This window comes from Callithrix jacchus, chromosome 2 (genome assembly GCF_049354715.1).
Source record: "Callithrix jacchus isolate 240 chromosome 2, calJac240_pri, whole genome shotgun sequence".
Lineage (NCBI taxonomy): Eukaryota > Metazoa > Chordata > Mammalia > Primates > Cebidae > Callithrix > Callithrix jacchus.
The window spans coordinates 20,105,351-20,123,210 of NC_133503.1; the positions used below are offsets into that span (position 1 = coordinate 20,105,351).

Below are 17,860 nucleotides of genomic sequence, written 5' to 3' on the forward strand. Positions count from 1 at the left end.
ACAGCTGAGCAAACAGTCTCAGCAAGACCTTATGCTGAAGTTGAAAACGGGCAGCGTTTTGTTTAGGTGGCATAGTTCATTTGTAACTTTGAGCCATCATTTAACATTTGGAAGAATTCAAATAAAACAGCAGGAGCTCTGGCAATGCCAGACCAGCATTCCCAGAGGGTAACGACTGTCCAGCAATGCCTGGAAGATCCTGTGAGACAGGCTACGCTTTCTTCAGCTGGCACAGCCCCACTGGCTGGCTTCATGTACGTGTGTGACCCACCAGGCCTCACTGTACTGAGTTTGAGACCTTTGCTCTCTCACTTGCCTGAGGTCACAGAGCTGGTTGACAGTAGAATGTAATTAACAGTCAGGTCTTTCTTTGAAGAGCTCTTTATGCTACTACTCTGAAGTTGCCCATGTGGGTGTTTTACTTCCCAGTTCTGTTTCTCTGCGTTGGCCTTTAGTAAACCAGCCTTACTGTGGAAAGCTGTCGTCCTCTTAGGAGACCCCTAAACTGCCCATGTGGCCTTCTAAGCCTTTTCAGCCTTTTCCATGCTTTGGTACATTGAGCCCTACATCCAGCAGGCACACGCCCTCTTCTGATTTCAAGGCCAGGAGAACAAATCCGAAATGTGATGCAGAAATATGGTTTGGGTTATATAATGTGCAGGCAGAAGTGGACCTGCAGTTCCAGCAGCCTCCTGCTATGAGACTGCTAAAGTCACAGAACGATAACACAGAAATTGTTCCCCAGCTTCTCAGTCGTCTTCCCAGTAACAAGGCACCACAGTGTGCCAGGGGACTCAGCGATGTTAGAAATAAACTTGGCAGCGCTTACTTCATGTATTTTTCATTTATTTAGTACCCATTCTAATTGAATCAGAATAAAGATGTATTGCAGCTAGCCAGGCCCCCAGCAGACAGAATCAGAAAGCTGGATCTGTGTTCTGTCCTTCATTTAGTTCATGGTACACAATGACTGGAAACTTATTCCTCTGGATGCTGTTCCAGAATTGAAATTCTGACCTCATTTTGAAAAATTGCAGGATTTGCCATCTCTAATCCCCCACTCCAATATGGCCACAGTCTGATGGGGTATCAGAAGTAGCTGCTCCACCTTTACCTGGGAAGGGCCCTTCAATTTCCTATAGATGGACCCACTCCCCAAACTTTGTCCTCACCCCAGTTGATCCCACTTTCCTGACCTGTCTGGTTTCTTTAGCCGTGTATGTTTGCAAGCCTTCAACCATTTCTGCGCATTTCAATTTACAGCCACGGAATCTGAGTTTCAGAGAGGCAGAGCTCCAAAAATTGGAAACGCAGCCTGGATCTCCACCTGACCATACTCTGGTCTCCATCTAGGGGTCTTTGTGGCTGATGAGAATGAAATTGAATCTCTGGCATGAGGCTGCCTCCTGTGGACATATTCCAGCCATTACAGCTGACTCCATGGCCATCCCACCTGGCCATGCTCTAATGAATTGGCCTTACCAATGTTTTTTTAGCCTTTATGTTGTGAAGCCATCTTTGCCTTTCAGAGGACTTTCACAGCTCTTGCATCCTTATTCCAGGGAACTGTATCTTAGGGGCCAAGAACACATGATTTGGAATAAGGAGACTTGGATTCACATCCTAAGGCATGTTATGGTGACCTTGGGCAAGTTACTTAACCTTCTGGGCCTCCATTTCCCCTCCCTATGAATGAGGGACCATTGTACCTATCTTAAAGATGGCTTACCCAAAGCAACACAGGAGTGGCCTCAGGTGCTTTCTGTCTCTACACAAGACTGTGCTTTGGTTCCTTTTGATAGCAGTGGGGGGGAGTTACAGGACAGTGAGAGACCAAAGCGTGTTGAAAGAGTTACAGTCTTCTTTCATTTCCCAGCAAATGCCATGTCCTGCTGTGTGCAGACAATGTCCACTGTATTCCACTTTGCCTTAAGATGGGATTCCTTTGTTCAGGGCCCACAGTGTACATAGATTTCAGGTCATTATGAGCTGATTATAGACTGCTTACCCATGGCTTGTAGCCACACCTTTGCCACCCCTATGTGATACCTCAAGGGGCCTATACTCCAAAGGACGAGGCATTCTGCTCCCACCTCTTTTTAAAATTTCTGTAGCTGTTAGAATATATGGCGGTTAAGAATGTGAACTTTGGAGCCTCTGGATTTGAAGCCAAGTTACTTAACTTCTCAAAGCCTCGGATTCCATATGTATAAAATAAGAACAGCAATACTGATCTCATAGGGTTTGATAAGCTTTAAATGAGTTGATGCATGTAAAACTGGCACATACTGATTTGATAGAACCACGCAAAACTGCTAGGATTTGACCTTAAAAAAACAGTAACATTATAGGGTTCGACCTAACAGTAAGCCCTGAATCAGTGGTAGCTCTTATTATTACTTTTTTCTCACTGATATAGAAACTGGAAAGCAGGTAAGCTTTGTTCTCTACCCAAAGGGATGTAATCAGGGGATCTGCACATGACTCGTGGTCTCCTTCCACAGGGTGGGCATGCAGCCTCCCCTTCCTCTACCTTGCCCCTAGCATAGTCTGACAATCCTTCCACTTCTCAGAAGAAGGAAACCTTGTCACCTGCTACTGCAGGGTCCTAGTTCCCACGTAGATGGTCGGGAAGTTGACCAGCTGTCACTTGCATGAACGGAATCAGTAAGATAAAGCACACACGTGTAAGGCTTACAAGCAAGTCCTCAGCAGTTATGGGCTCTCTCTCTGGGCAGGAGCTGGAGTGGTTGCTGGAGATTAACCGGCTCACGCACCGGCTGCTCTGTAAGCACATGACGCTGGACAGCTTTGATGCCATGTTCCGGGAAGCCAATCACAATGTGTCCGCCCCCTACGGCCGCATCACCCTGCATGTCTTCTGGGAACTGAACTTTGACTTTCTCCCCAACTACTGCTACAATGGGTCCACGAACCGGTAAGGGAGTCCCTGTGCAGAGGCGGGTGGGCAGGGGTTGGGAGAGTGACCATGGCCTCTTCCAAACTAGGATCAACACACATGTAAGTGGTTCCTGCAACAGGTGTCTCTCAGCACCTCCTGGGCACAGGCTCTGTGCTCTGTCACTTGCCTGAGGTCACAGAGCTGGTTGACAGTTCAATGTGATTAACAATTAGGTCTTCTCATTGAAGAGCTCTTTCTAGTACTGTTCTGAAGTTGCCCATTTGGGTTTTACTGCCCCAGTAAAACATGGGGCATGCCCTGGTGAACAGATACCTTTCTGCCTCTTGAGTCTTCAGACTAGAGGAAGATGTGAGAAATCAAACAATCACATGACAAATGTACCATTATGAACAGTGAATAAGAAGATGAAGGAAAGCCCATAGGGCCATGACAGAGGTAACAGCACCACCTATTTTAGTCCAAAAAGTCATGCAAACCTCAAGCGAGGCTTCCTCTTTGAGGAAGTAATGCTGGAGTTAAGATGCAAAGGATGAGTAGGACTAATTAAGGCAAAAAGGCAGGAGAAGAATATTCCAGGCAAGTATCTAAGGGTTTCTCTAAGAGGCTGATGAGAGTGAAACTAGTCGGGTGGGAAAGATAACACAGGAACAGATTGTGCAGTACTCTAGAGGCCAGGGCAGGATCGTGCATTTTTATTAAGCATCAAAGAGTTTGAGGAAAGGAGGCGACATCAGATTGTACGCTTGTACAACTTTTATTACATTTTTATTAACCCTGAAAGAGTTTGAGGAAAGGAGGTGACATCAGATTGCATGCTTGTGAGGATATCCACGTATCTGAAAGCATGCAAAACAACATACATTTGCAGAGCACACATGTGCATAACAAGTGGAACTTGCCTCCTGCAGGCTGCACACAGCCCTGGGCCAGGCACTGGGGGAGACAAGACCTAATTTCTTTATCCCAACAAAGGCTCATAACCCGGTGGAAGAGGTGAGGCATATATATTCACATACAAAATAGGTATGTAAGGATGCAAAAAAAGGTATTCATCTTCAGGCCTTGTAGGTATCCTTGGGCTTGGCTCAGGCCAGTATTAAATAAGTATGTGTTGAAAGAATGGAACCATATGGGAGATGTGCACAAATCCGCCTGAATCCATACACTAAGTGAGATAGATTTCCAGTTCTGTAAAGATTTAGGAGTTTTAACGCTCTTGAGCAGGGAGCAGCAAACTGTGGCTCACAGACCACATCTAGTTGCTGACTGATTTTGTAAAGCCCATGAGCTGTGAATAGTATTAGCACTTTTGGGTGGTTGAGGGGAAAAAGTCCCAAGAATAATAATATTTAGGTGAAAATGATTTGTAATTGATAAAGTTTTATTGGAACTCCGTCGTGCCCATTTGTTTATTACTGTCTGTGGGTGCTTCCATGCTGCAACAGCAGAGTTGAGTACTTGCAGGAGAGACTGTCTGGCTTGCAAAGCTGAAAATATTTGCTGCCTGGCTCTTTTGAGAGTTTGCTGAACTCTGCTCTCGATAAACCAAACTGGAGGTAGAGGAGTGGAGCTCCAGAGAAAGCCTTGTTCACTCTTAACTTTCTTGCCTAGTGTCCTTCTGAGCAGCCACAAGCCCCTGGTTGAGTCCAGGAATCTAGACTGAAGTTTTCCCATCTATGGAAAGGAGACAGTAGTTGAATGGGAAGATGTTGGAAGAGTTTCGTACCTAACCAACAGGGCAGTTGTACCAATGCAAACCTTCACCTGGTCAGGATGCGCTCCTGCTATCTGTGTCCCATGAAGAATATTAGGACCATTTTAACTCTTCCCCATCCCTTTGCTTCTACTAGTTTTGTCCGGACTGCCATTCCTTTCACCCAAGAACCACAACGAGACAAACCTGCCAACGTCCAGCCTTATTACCTCTATGGATCCAAGGTAAGTAGTCCTGCCCTACCCTCCCTAGAAGAGGGTTGGTGACAAAAAGCAAATAGAAAAGTGTCCCTGAATTAGACGAGCATGACGGTGCAGAGTTAAAGGCAGCAATGCCAGGCACAGCGGCTCATGCCTTTAATCCCAGCACTTTGGGAGTCTGAGGCAGGTGGATACTTGAGACCAAGAATTTGAGAACAGCCTGGGCAACATAGTAAGACCCTGTCTCTACAAAAAAATACATTTTTTTTTAAAATTAGCCAGACATGGCAGCATGCACCAGCAGCTACTTGGAAGGCTAAGGCCAGAGGATCCTTTGAACCCAGGAGTTTGATGCTGCAGTGAGCTATGATTGTACCATTTCACTCTAGCCTGGGTGGCAGGGTGAGACTCTATCTCTAAAAAGAAAGGGAAAAGGCAGCAATGAGAGCCAGGCAGAAACATCTGCGAGTATATGAATCTTTATTTGTTCACAAGTAGCAGGAATAAGGGCAAAAGCAGACCCTGGAGACTGGATGCTGAGTCGGGAAGGCTGAGCGGTCAGGTGAGGATTTACTTCGTTGAGGGGGCAAGGAAATAGGGATGTGGGGCTTCTTGTCTTGGCCTCCCAGCTCCTGCTGTTTCTCAGTTGATTCATGGCGGTGTCATCCTGTGATTCTGGAATTTTGTCCTCCGTAGACATAAGAGGGTACTTGGAAGGTCTTAGGATGATGCTGGGAAAGTACAGGCATCTTCTCCAGAACAACTAGCCTGGTCAAGGCAGTTTTCTCAAATCGAGGGAAGCTGATTGACAGCATTTGAGGTGGTTCACAGACATGGCATAACGCCATGTCTGTTAAAACTAACACGGATTCACAAAGTAAAAGTAGTACTTCCCTTTTTGATTCTCTTTTCAAACCTTATGCTATATCAAGAAGAAAGACAAATATTGGTACTAATGTGTCTTTATTACCGCTCCAACACTGGATCTCTTTTTATCAAAGACAGGCAAGTAGGCATGAAGCTCAGAGTCACTGGCAGGCAGTCGAAGCTAAGTCAGATTGAATATTATCTTACTTTCATGATGTTTATTCTTATGTCTGTTCCCTTCTGTTTGTAGCTGGAGGGTGCTGGCTTTTCACTTATGGAATAAGATAAGGCTGTCTTTGAAAATAAGTTTACACTTTAAAATGAGTCAATTTAAAGGAAAGTATTAATAGTAAAGATAATTCATGGTTTAAAAAAATAGAAACAGGTGGTGTATGATGGCCTAAAATAAGCTTCTCACATTTTTCCAAATAATCCCCTCAAGGGCAGAGGAAACTGGACATCTGCCTTTGCCCAAAAGTGTATCTCAGAGAGCCTACCTGCAACTCAAGCATTTCCTCCAAGTACCGTTGCGTGTCAGTCATGCAGATTTCTGCTTTCTACTTTATAACATATCCATATTTGTTTTAATGTTAAAATAATGCTTTCCGTTCTTAACTATGTCCCCCGAGTGGACACTGCTGCAGAGATGCCTTGTTTGTACCTTGGCACACCCTGGGGGATACATTTTTCAGCTTGAGAAGCTTTGTCATGGGGCACTCATCCAACCCAGGTGACCCACATGGGAGAGAAATGGGTAGTCTATAGACACGTTTGTACAAAAGACCTACTGTGTGGAGAGCTTTAGGCTACATGATGTGGGCCCTCTCCTCCCCGCTCTTATTCCCTACAATGAGGCAGTGTGGCGAGTTGGTCACCACCCTCCCTCTGTAAGGCACCCACATCAGAGGCATCCTCGTTGACTTCCGGGTCCAGTTCAGCTCCATCTCTGGAGTTCTTGCGTGGCACTTCCACCAGGGGGAGCCCCTGCAGGTCTTCCTCCCTCTGACCCAGAGCTTGGACCTCCTCTGGCCATCTCACCAACCCATTGGCCTCCTCCATCTGGCCAGCTCTGTAAGACCATCGTGGCTCATGGTAGCGGACACACCAGAACTGGAGACAGATGAAGGCCAAGACGGCTGTGAAGCAGGCCAGTAGAATGGCCATCAACACCCAAAGGGAGATTTGGGGGTCCACCAGCGAGCTTCCAGCAGCCAGTGGACTCTTATCCAGGGTGTGGAACATGGTGCAGTAGTGCCTGTGAGGGAAGGCAGCCTTCTTACAGCTGATGCACAGGAAGTAGAAAGTGGAAGGGGCGAGATGTTCCAGCACAACGGAGCTGATCGTTCGAGGCACCTTCTCCTCGTGGTGGAAGCTGTAGCGAAGATAGCCAGAGAAGATGCTGTTCCAGGTGGGCCTATACATGATATGGTAATAGTCCTCCAGGCAGGGCTCCGAGGGCGACCAGGAGATGATGGCTCCTGTATGAGAAATGTTCCCAACCTCGATGTTCATCCCGATTCTGGAACCAGAATCAAAGTGAAGAGTGACATCCCCCGATTTAAGTATGTACTTATAATCATAGCCACCATTTATTGCACATTTAAGACGGGCACGCCTATTGCCCTCATCTTACAGACAAAGCAGTGGAGGCTGAGAGGTTCTGTTATTTAGGCATAGCAAAGAAAAGGCAGGACAGAAGTTAAAACCGATGCCGTCCCATGTCAAAGTTGGTGGCCTTCGGGCCTAAAGAGACATGCACCCATATAATCCCAGCCACATCTCACCCTTGCTGAAATCCTTCACATAACAACATCTTTCTCATCCCTTTAAGAAAAAAGAAGAAAAGGTAAGGAGAAATCAATAGAACCTCAGAGGCTCCACCTTCATCCTCAGGTTTGTGACCTCCCCTCAGGCAATTGATTCACCTAAATTTTCCTTCTTGACCTCCTGTTTCTGCTTCAAGTACTGTGAGCTTCGTGATCTAGAACATTCTGCCCACTGCTTTTTTTTAGCCTCCTGGTTCTGTTGCCTATGGTGAGTGGAAATTTGCTTCATCACCCTTTGGCAGCTGATTTCACCCCAAAGCTTCTGCTCCTGTTTTGTTCGTTTGTTTTTTTAAAGCCAGCGGTTTTAAAAACCAGGAAATTTATTTCATAGGTGAAAATAGTCAGCCCCTAATATCAGCATAACTACCGCTATTTAATTCTGCCGGTATTATGAATGTTAATCATGGTAACCACTCACAGAAAGTGCTTGCTATGTCATGGGTCATGCGAGATGATTCACAGACAGTAATTAATTTCCTTTATTCTTCCTCACACCCTCTGAGCTCAATTCCCATTTTATGGATGAGCAACCGGATGTCATGCCGCTAATAGAGAGAAAGACTCAAAGCCGCTTAACCACTGTACTTCCTAATGCAGGGCTGCTGGGTTTAGTTACAGACGCTATAGCAAAGTGAGGTGCCAGGGCTGAGACCCAGTTGCTGTTTTTCAAGGCAAATCAAATGAGCCCTCTTCACATTGCCAGGCCCCACTTTGATAAGACAGAGCCATCTTCAAGTATTTTAGTTTCTCTCCTGCAGTTCCCTCTACTGATTTCCTGTGATCAGAAATACAGGCAGTCATAGCCTATGTATGTTCACATAAAGGTCTCACCCTGCTTTGTCCTCCGCCCCTCCTCTCGCACATAGAACCCCGTAGGTTTTATTTTGGGTTGCAGTGACATAGTAAACAGCTGTCAATTGGATTTTCACCTGCATTGGCTATTAAGCCAAAGCGACGGCTGTTATGACCTGCCTCTCTCTCCTCCGCTTTCACCCACCCTCCTGTGTTTGTGCCCATTTCCCCCAGGAGATGAGCTGCAGAAAGGTGCACAGCATTGAGTGATTTCTCAATCCTTGTTGTTCTTCTCTAAGAGTAGCAGTGAACTAAGATGCTCGGGAAGGTGAATAGTGTCTTTCCACGTGTCTGAAAATTTCTTCCCAGAAAATGGGGAATGAAAGGGATGAGACAGATGTGCTCAGACTGCCAGGGAAGGTCATCATGAAGGAGACCGAATGTTTATGTTCCCTGCTTGGTGTCTACGCATTCATCCTCCCCACCCCACACATCCCTATAAATACACTTTTGACCACAATGAAAAGAGCTTAATTCATTACTTATGATACATAGGCAGCCACCTGTGTAAAACCCTTCGGTCAGGAGTAATCAGGAATCCTGTTTCTTGTCAAGCACAAATGTTCTCTTGGCTTCCTGTCTGCCACTGGCTGGCTGTACCCACGGAATTACCTCAGCAGACATTTTTAAAAGCTGCCAAGACACAAACAGCATCCTCAGGTTTTAGGGCCAGATCCATCTCCCTTAATGATTGTTCTTCCTCTGTTTCTGTTTCTAAATTCTCCCCTATTTTTAGCTATTCATTTACCATTGCCTGGCCCTTCTCCAAGCAAAGTGTGAAAAGAGAAGCCATTTCCATTGCCAAGAAGAGCCATCTTTATCCCTTACCTGATGCTCGCAGCGCGTCTGGTTAGAGTTGTGCCCTCCGAGGTGGAGCAGACCAAAGCTGCGAGAATGGTGCCTTCTCCCTCCTCCGCTCTGGGCTCTCTGTGTCAACACTGAGTAATCCCACTGTCACCCTAACGCTCACATTATTCATTTCTTCAGATCAGCATCATTCACCATGGCAACCAGCAGGCATCTCTACGCATGCTGCTTTCAGGGACCAGCCTGGAAAGGCTTTTGCCCAGTGAGAGGAGCTCTCATTCCTTTAGCTGGAAAAGGGCAGATGATCTTCTACAAACTGATCCCCAGTGCAGTACTAATTCTTCTGAAACGCCTACATTTTCTAATTGGCTGGTTGTTATTTTCTTGTCCTATCTAGATCCTCTTTGGCCAATGGTTTTAAAAGCAAAGATGCCCTTCTCAGTTATTCCACAATCAAGGCAGTAATATTCATCTTCATCCCCTCCCACCCTACACTTCCCCATCCCAACTGCCTCCCCCAGCTCTTTATCTGTCTCTGTTCTTGACTCCTCTGGCATGACGTAGTTATGTGGTACTGGTCAAGACCTTTTTATTGTCTGAACCTCAGTTCTGCTATCATCTGTAAAGCTGTGGGCTTGGGCTAGATCAGCATGGCAGATCAGAAGGCAAAAGACATGGGCCCTATCCCTGCATAGCCCCAAACCCATGTCCAGCTTGCTAAACCATCATGGCATTTGCACTGGGTTGAATAATGTCCCCTCAAGACACATATCTGCTCACAACCTCAAAATGTGACCTGGTTTCAAAATAGAGTCTTGGTAGATGTAACTAATTAAGGATCTCAAGATAAAATCTTCCTGGATTAAGGGTGAGCCCTAAATCCAATGACCAATGTCTTTGTAAGAGAAAAGAGAGGGAGATGTACACACAGAGAGGCACAAAGAGAAGAAGCCAAGGGATGACAGAGGCAGAGAGTGGAGGGATGCTGCCATAAGCCAAGGAACACCAGGAGCCATCAGCAGTGGGGAAGGCAAGGAAAGATTCTCCCCTGGAGCCTCTGGAGAGGGCATGCTTCTGCCAGAGCCTTGATTTCAGGATTCTGGTCTCCAGAACTGAGAGAGAATACATTTCCGTCATTTTAAGCCACCACATTTATGGTAATTTGTGATAGCAACCCTAGGAATCCAATGTAGCACTTTTTCCAGCTGGGCACAGAAACAGCCCCAGAGTTCCTCTGAAGAGCATCCCAGGAAACTGCTTCCCAACCAATCTGTTGCAGCTGACAACAGAAATGGAAACTGTTTGCTACTCCTGGATTGGATCATCCCCAGCGTCCCTTTCCTTTAGAGAAGCCAGACTGCCTGCCTCCCCTTTTCTCACACAGGGCCGTCTGGCTCTGAGGTTCCATCCTTTCCTGTTTCTTTCAACCTTGTAAGAACGCGTTGCCACCATTCTGTCGAGATCACAGGGCATGTCTGGAATAGAGGATGGAAAGTAGTTCAGATAGATTTACACCTGAATAAATTTACACAAATTCTGTGCTTTTAAAAGTCAGCTTTTCTCTTCTTGGTTCTTGGCCAGAGTATCCAAGTGAACCCATGAAAATCTCTTTCTGATTCACATTAATGATAAAAGGTTAGGAAAAAAGCCAGGCACGGCGGCAGTGGTGTGCACCTGTAGTCCCAGCCACTTGGGAGGTTGAGGTGGGAGGATCACTTGAGCTTAGGAGTTCCAGATCTGGGCAACACAGAAAGACCTTTTCTCTTAAAACAAACAAACAAATAAGGAAGGAAGGAAGGAAGAGCTGCCTTGGTGAGTCGTGACCCTTCCCTTGGCCAAGGGTCTCTGGGAGGCGTGGAGTCTTGGGACAGGCAGCGTTCCATGATCAGACAGTTGCTCTGCGGCTTTCCCATGCCATTCAGTCTTCCCGGGGCCCTGTCTTAAATCTGCAGCAATGCACACAACCTGTCTCTTCCCAAGTGCTAATGGTGAGTCCCCACAGAGCATAAAAGCATCCTCCCCACAGAAAGGCCATGCAGCTGTTGGCAGGTGCCCTTTAAAAAGGTTATTTTTGAGAGGAGTAAAAATACCAGATTTAGGGGGTCTGAGGGGGAACAAGGTAGAACACGAGCCTTTTTCCACAGAAAATGAGCATTTATTTTTAATGTTCTTGGATGACATTTTTACCGTGAGAAATTTTTCTCTGTGAAATGAAGATACTCAGAGAATGTGAGGCCTAGAAGCCCTCTTGTTTCACAGTCCCAGGAGAAGACATGGCATTCCCCCAGGCCGCTTGACTGATGCGTGGCAGAGCCGCCAGTGAAACGGGGTGGGGTCCTGGACTCAGAGGCCACGTTCATCCCGCTCCTCTGAGCTGTCGCCACTCGCAAGCAGCACCCAGAGGAGCCAGAGCAGCCCTTTGCAAAGGAGATAAAGTATCTGGGACGCCTACCCCAGGCCCTTTGCAAAGGAGATAAAGTATCTTGGACACCTACACCATCCGGCTTGTTCTTTCTCCATCATCAGGGACAATTTCTTCAGAGTCTGTGCCAGTTATAGCCTCTTTGCTATCAGGCCAGGTGGGCCCCAGCTAGTTAACACCAATAATGTGTAACTGCTAGAGGAAATCAGCTAGGAGTGAGGTTCTTCCACCCTTCCTGAAGGTGGCAGTGAAGGGACAACATGGGCAAGCTCCAGTTCCAATGCTGGGTTGACACATGGGGGAAGTGAGTGGCTCACAGAGCACGCCCAGGAATTCCCAGGCTGGACTGCAGTGGCACAATCACAGCTCACTGCAGCTTTGACCTCCCAAGGCTCAGGTGATCTTCCTGCCTCAGCCCCCCAACTAGCTAGGACTACAGGCATGCACCACCACGCTTGGCAAATTATTATTATTTTTTGAGTTGGAGTCTCGCTCTTGCCCAGGCTATAGGGCAGTGGCAAAATCACAGCTGACTGCAACCTCTGCCTCCCGGGTTCCAGTGATTCTCCTGCCTCAGCCTCCCAAATAGCTGGGATTACAGGTGTGCACCACCATGCTTAGCTAATTTTTGTATTTTTAGTAGAGACGGGGTTTCGCCATGTTGGCCAGGCTGATCTTGGACTTTTGACCTCAGGTGATACGCCCACCGCAGTCTCCCAAAGTGCTGGGATTACAAGCGTGAGCAACTGTGCCCTGCCTCACCTGGCTAATTTTTGTATTTTTAGTAGATATGAGATCAGACAGTTGCTCTGTGGCTTTCCTGTGGCATTCAGTCTTCCCAAGGGCTTATCTTAAATCTGCAGCACTGCATACAGCCTGTCTCTTCCCAAGTGCTAATGTTGAGCCCCCACAGGGCATAAAAGTATCCTCCCCACACCATGTTGCCCAGGCTGGTCTCAAAGTCCTGGGCTCAAGCAAACCACCCGCCTTGGCCTCCCAAAGTACTAGAACCACAGGTATGAACCACTGCACCTAGCCAAATTCCCTCACTTTATGTGCGTATTTATTTACTTAATTCATTTTTTTTTTAATTTTAGGAGATTTTGGGGGAACAGGTGGTTTTTAGTTACATGGATTAATTCTTTAGTGGTGATTTCTGAGATTTTGATGCATCCATCATCTGAGCAGTATATACTATGCCCAATGTGTAGTCTTTTATCCCTCTCCCTCCTCCTACCCTTCTCCCTGAGTCCCCAAATTTCATTGTATCATTCTTATGCCTTTCCATCCTCAGAGCTTAGCTTGCGCTCATCAGTGAGAACATACGATGTTTGGTTTTCCATTCCTGAGTTACTTGACTTAGAGTAATGGTCTCCAACTACATCCAGGTTGCTGCAAATGCCATTATTTCATTCCTTTTTATGGCTGAGTAGTATTCCACGAGGTATACATACCATATTTTCTTTATCCACTCATTGATTAGTGGGTATTGGGCTGGTTCCATATTTTTGCAATTGCACATTGTACTGCTATAAACATTTGTGTGCATGTGGCCTTTTTGTATGATTTCCATTCCTCTGGGCAGATACTCAGTAGTGGGATTGCTGGATCAAATGGTGGTTCTTACTTCTAGTTCTTTAAGGAATCTCCACACTGTTTTCCATTATAGTTGTACTGGTTTACATTCCCACCAGCAGCGTAAGTGTTCCCTTTTCACCCCATCCATGCCAACATCTATTATTTTTCCATTTTTGATTTTGGCCATTCTTGCAGGATTAGGGTGATATCACAGTGTGGTTTTGGTTTGCATTTCCCTGGTCATTAGTGATGTTGAGCATTTGTTTGTCTATCCATGTCCTTAGCCCACTTTTCAATTTGTTTTTTTTCTTACTGATTTGTTTGCATTCCTTGTAGATTCTGTATGTTAGTTTTTTCTCAAATGCATAGTTTGCAAAGATTTTCTCCCACTCTGTGGGTTATCTGTTTACTCTGCTGATTATTTTTTTTGCTGTGCAGAAGATTTTTAGTTTAAGTCCCATCTATTTATCTTTGTTTTTGTTGCAATTACTTTTGGGTTCTTGGTCATGAAGTCTTCGCCTAAGCCAATATCTAGAAGGGTTTTTCCAATGTTAGCTTCTAAAATTTTTATGGTTTCAGGTCTTAGATTTAAGTCCTTGATCCATCTGAGTTGAATTTTGTATAAGGTGAGGGATGAGGATCCAGTTTCATTTTTGAAGTTATCCTAGCACCATTATTATTCATTTTCCAACTATCCCAGCACCATTTGTTGAAAAGGGTGTCCTTTCCCCACTTTATGTTTTTGTTTACTTTGTCAAAGATCAGTTGGCTTCAAGTATTTGGCTTTATTTCTGGGTTCTTTATTCTGTTCCATTGGTCTATATGCCCGTTTTTGTGCCAGTGTCATGCTGTTTGGTGACTGTGGCCTGACAATATAGTTTGAAGCCTCCAGAGTTCCTCTTTTTGCTTAGCCTTGCTTTAGCTGTGTGGGCTCTTTTTCAGTTTCATATTAATTTTAAGATTTTTTTTTTTAGTTCTGTGAAGTATGATGATGGTACTTTGATGGTGGGAATCGAATCAAATTTGTAGATTGCTTTTGGCAGTATGGTCATTTTCACAATATTGATACTACCCATCCATGAGCATGGGATGTGGTTCTATTTGTTTGTGTCATCTAAGATTTCTTTCCGCAGTGTTTTGTAGTTTTCCCTGGAGAGGTCTTTCACCTCCTTGGCAGGTATATTCCTAAGTATTTTAATGTTTTTGCAGCTATTGTGAAAGAGGTTGAGTTCTTGATTTGATTCTCAGCTTGGTCAGTGTTGGTGTGCAGCGTGAGTCTTCAGGGTTTCCTAGGTATGCAGTCACAATATCAGCAGTTTGAGTTCCACTTTACTCATGTGGATGCCCTTTATTTCTTTCTCTTATCTTATTGCTCTAAGACTTCTAGTACTGTGTTGAATAGAAGTGGTGAAAGTGGGCATCTTTATCTTGTTCCAATTCTCAGGGGGGAGATTTCCTCATTTTAAAAAATAGGAATATTATAATGCCTGCCTTGTAGTGTTATTTATAACAGTGAGATGAACCCATGTCTGTAAAGTGCTAGGCTTAAGAATAGTAGCTGTTAAGAAGAAAAGGTCAGTGAATCAGAGACATTTCCTGAGTTGGTCATTGCTTCATCCGGAGGCTGTAATGAGCAAAGTTTACACCCTGCATTGCATTGCACTTCCTTGCTTTTTTCTCTCTTAAATCACCTTTATTTTTTTTAATGTATATGTTCATTGTACATAAAGAAGATAGAAAAGTTCAAAGATGACAGTAAAACTCATACAACTCAGAAACTTGGGAACATTTGGTGCATTTTACATGTGTGTTCTTATTTTACAATTCACATGACAGGTCTTTGAGATCAGCCTTCTTATCACCATTGTGCAACGGTAGAGACTGAAGCTCAGCAGGGCTGGCTTGGTCGCTCTCAGAAAGCTAGGTCCTGGCAAACAATGGTGTAAGCCTGGGTCTGTTGGCCACTAGAGCTGGAGATTCTGGCTGGTCTCTTTGATGCACTGCTGCTCTGCTTGTACCATCCTGTGTAACCTGTGGTTCTTCAGTCCGTAGTAGCCCTTTGCTTTGTGATTAGCTTTCCTTGAGAGGTAGAGCCAGGACTTCACAGTATAGTGGACTCCAGAATGGTAGAACAGGTAAAGAACTAAAAGGTCTTACAGAGAACATCTAATCATCTGATGTGGTCGCATCAGGGAAGACATCAACTCATTTGGAGAAATATGACCAGCAAGTGTTTCCGCTTCTGAATGGGCCCTACTCTGGAGCCCAAGTTCTTCTACCCAAGAGCTGTGTCACTTAGGGATAATGTTAAATGTTAAATAAAACAAAACTTTAACAGCTGGTCAAGTAATCAAAATTAATATATGAATCAAAACTTTAAGAATAGATTCTCTAAATAAAGTAAATTATATAGAGTCTATCCTAAACTGTCTTCCAAGTGACATAGATTGTGGTATAAAGCATTCATTCAATTGTTCCAATAACTTCCTGGTAATTTTTTGGCCTTTGGGAATTACTGGTGTGATCTGTTTGGCATGATTGTCACAAGCCCCTGTCTGAGGCACAGTTTGACCTCGGGTGCCTTCCTCATTAAATCATATCCTTAGGACCCAGAACCCAGTGCTTAGCTGCAGCAAGCTGGGTGCAGCTCAGCTGGGTATGTACCTAGATGCCAGCACTGCCCACCTGGACTGACCAGGGGAATTTTGGTCCCCGTGACACCACCACCAACAGCAGCACCCACTTCCCTGCTGCTACTCCACCCTTCTGTCTGCATGGTACCACTTCTGCAAGGTGTAGTTTACCCAGCAGTATAGAATGCTTTTGTTATTTCGGCAACCAGTACATAACGGAATTTCCTATGCAGAATTTCATCTTGTACCTCACCCCAGGCAAGTCACTTCATTTCACTTGGGATTCAGATTCTACTTCTGCTAATACTTGCACTGCCTTACCTGGTTTAGAAGGCTGAGAATGGTTCCGAAAAACACCACTTCCTAATCCCGGAACCCGTCAGTGTAACTTTCTTTGGAAAGAGGTCTTTGGAGATGTAATTAACTGAAGGACCTTGAGATGGGAAGATGATGCTGGACTACCTTGGGTTATGTTGGGTCCTAAATGCTATCACAAGTGTCATAGGAAGAAGCAGAGGGAGCTTCCACATGTAAGAGGAGAAGGGGATGTGAATACCCAGCAGAGGGATGTGAAGGGGCAGCTGCAAGCCAGGGAATGCCGTCAGCCTCCAGTAGCTGGAAGAAGAGAAAACAGATCATCCCCTGTAGCTTCTGGAGGGAGTGTGGTTTTGCTGACACCTTGATTTTGGCCTAGTGATACTAGTTTGGATTTCCGGCTTCCAGAAGTCTGAAAGAATACGTTTCTGTTGTTTAAAGCCACCAGGTTTGTGGTCATTGTTAGAGAAGCCACAAAACAATATGGGCAGCTATGGCGTCATTCCTATGTGAAAAATTCACAGAGAAGCATAATATACTTGTGTGTCATCCGATGAGTACTGATTATAAAGAAAAATAATGACGTTGGTTCCCTTCAAAAATTTTAGCATCTCTGAATGTGACAGTGTTGATGTGATCTCTGGGAGCCAGAAGGCTTGGCTCCTGTTCCCCTGCTTGCCTTTTCCAATGTACCTTATTCATGACTCAGCAAAGAAAGGAGCATCATTTCTTGAGATCTGCATAGCAGCTCCTCTGGATCTTTCAGCCTCTGAGCTGAGAAGGCCAAGAAGGAATCCAGATGTTGGAGACCCAGCCCTATGGCCCCCAAGATGTCAAGAACAAACAGACAGACACAGTAGTAGTTTTGCGCTTACTATGGATTTGATTCTGGAACTGAGAATTGATCAGTCCTTGGTGCCATCTTGTCCTGTGACCTTCCCGACAAGGACGATGCTGCTGTTTTATTTTTGCCCTCGCCTTCATTTACCTGCAGTGATTTTAGAGAACTAAGCTGCAGCTCTTACATCTAAATTAGAGAGCTGTGTTTGTGTTTGTGGGCTGATGATATCCATTAGGGAAACTGCAACAAAAACAGGAAATTAGGAATAGTTTTAATTCCTCTTGGGATTTCTGAAAACAGCAGTTGTGATTCCAGAGAGCAGAGATGCAAATTGCTTACAAATTCAGTTTGCCAAATAAATGGGCCTCACTGTTTGAAGTGGCTGGCTGTGTTTACCATCTGATGAGATGGAGGTCTATCTCAACAGATAGCTTAAAAGTCTATATATATATTTTTAAAAGTCTATATACAACATTTAAAAATGGTCACAATTTGTGAATTTTAAGTTTGTATATTATACCACAACTCTTTTTTTGAAACGGAGTTTTGCTCTTGTTACCCAGGCTGGAGTGCAATGGTGCGATCTCGGCTCACCGCAACCTCCGCCTCCTGGGTTCAGGCAATTCTCCTGCCTCAGCCTCCTGAGTAGCTGGGATTACAGGCACACACCACCGTGCCCAGCTAATTTTTTGTATTTTTAGTAGAGATGGGGTTTCACCATGTTGACCAGGATGGTCTCGATCTGTTGACCTCGTGATCCACCTGCCTCGGCCTCCCAAAGTGCTGGGATTACAGGCCCACACCACCGTGCCCAGCTAATTTTTTGTATTTTTAGTAGAGATGGGGTTTCACCATGTTGACCAGGATGGTCTCGATCTGTTG

The 17,860-nt window shown here is 45.2% G+C and overlaps 2 protein-coding genes across 9 annotated transcripts in view; one reads left to right on the top strand and one right to left on the bottom strand.

The window, feature by feature from the left end:
- Nucleotides 1–17,860, top strand: part of CYFIP2 (cytoplasmic FMR1 interacting protein 2) — a 140,203-nt gene that overhangs the window by 75,891 nt on the left and 46,452 nt on the right. For all 8 annotated transcript variants that reach the window (XM_035283382.3, XM_078358596.1, XM_078358598.1 and 5 more), the window contains 2 exons: nt 2,739–2,938; nt 4,774–4,861. In XM_035283382.3, coding sequence (XP_035139273.1) covers nt 2,739–2,938; nt 4,774–4,861 — 288 coding nt within the window. The remainder of the gene's footprint in view (nt 1–2,738; nt 2,939–4,773; nt 4,862–17,860) is intronic.
- Nucleotides 5,280–9,322, bottom strand: FNDC9 (fibronectin type III domain containing 9). Its single transcript, XM_008984016.5, has 2 exons — nt 9,211–9,322; nt 5,280–7,223 (listed from the first exon to the last, which is right to left on the bottom strand). Exon 2 carries the CDS (start codon nt 7,214–7,216, stop codon nt 6,542–6,544), a length of 675 nt encoding a protein of 224 aa, XP_008982264.2. The 5' UTR covers nt 7,217–7,223; nt 9,211–9,322; the 3' UTR covers nt 5,280–6,541.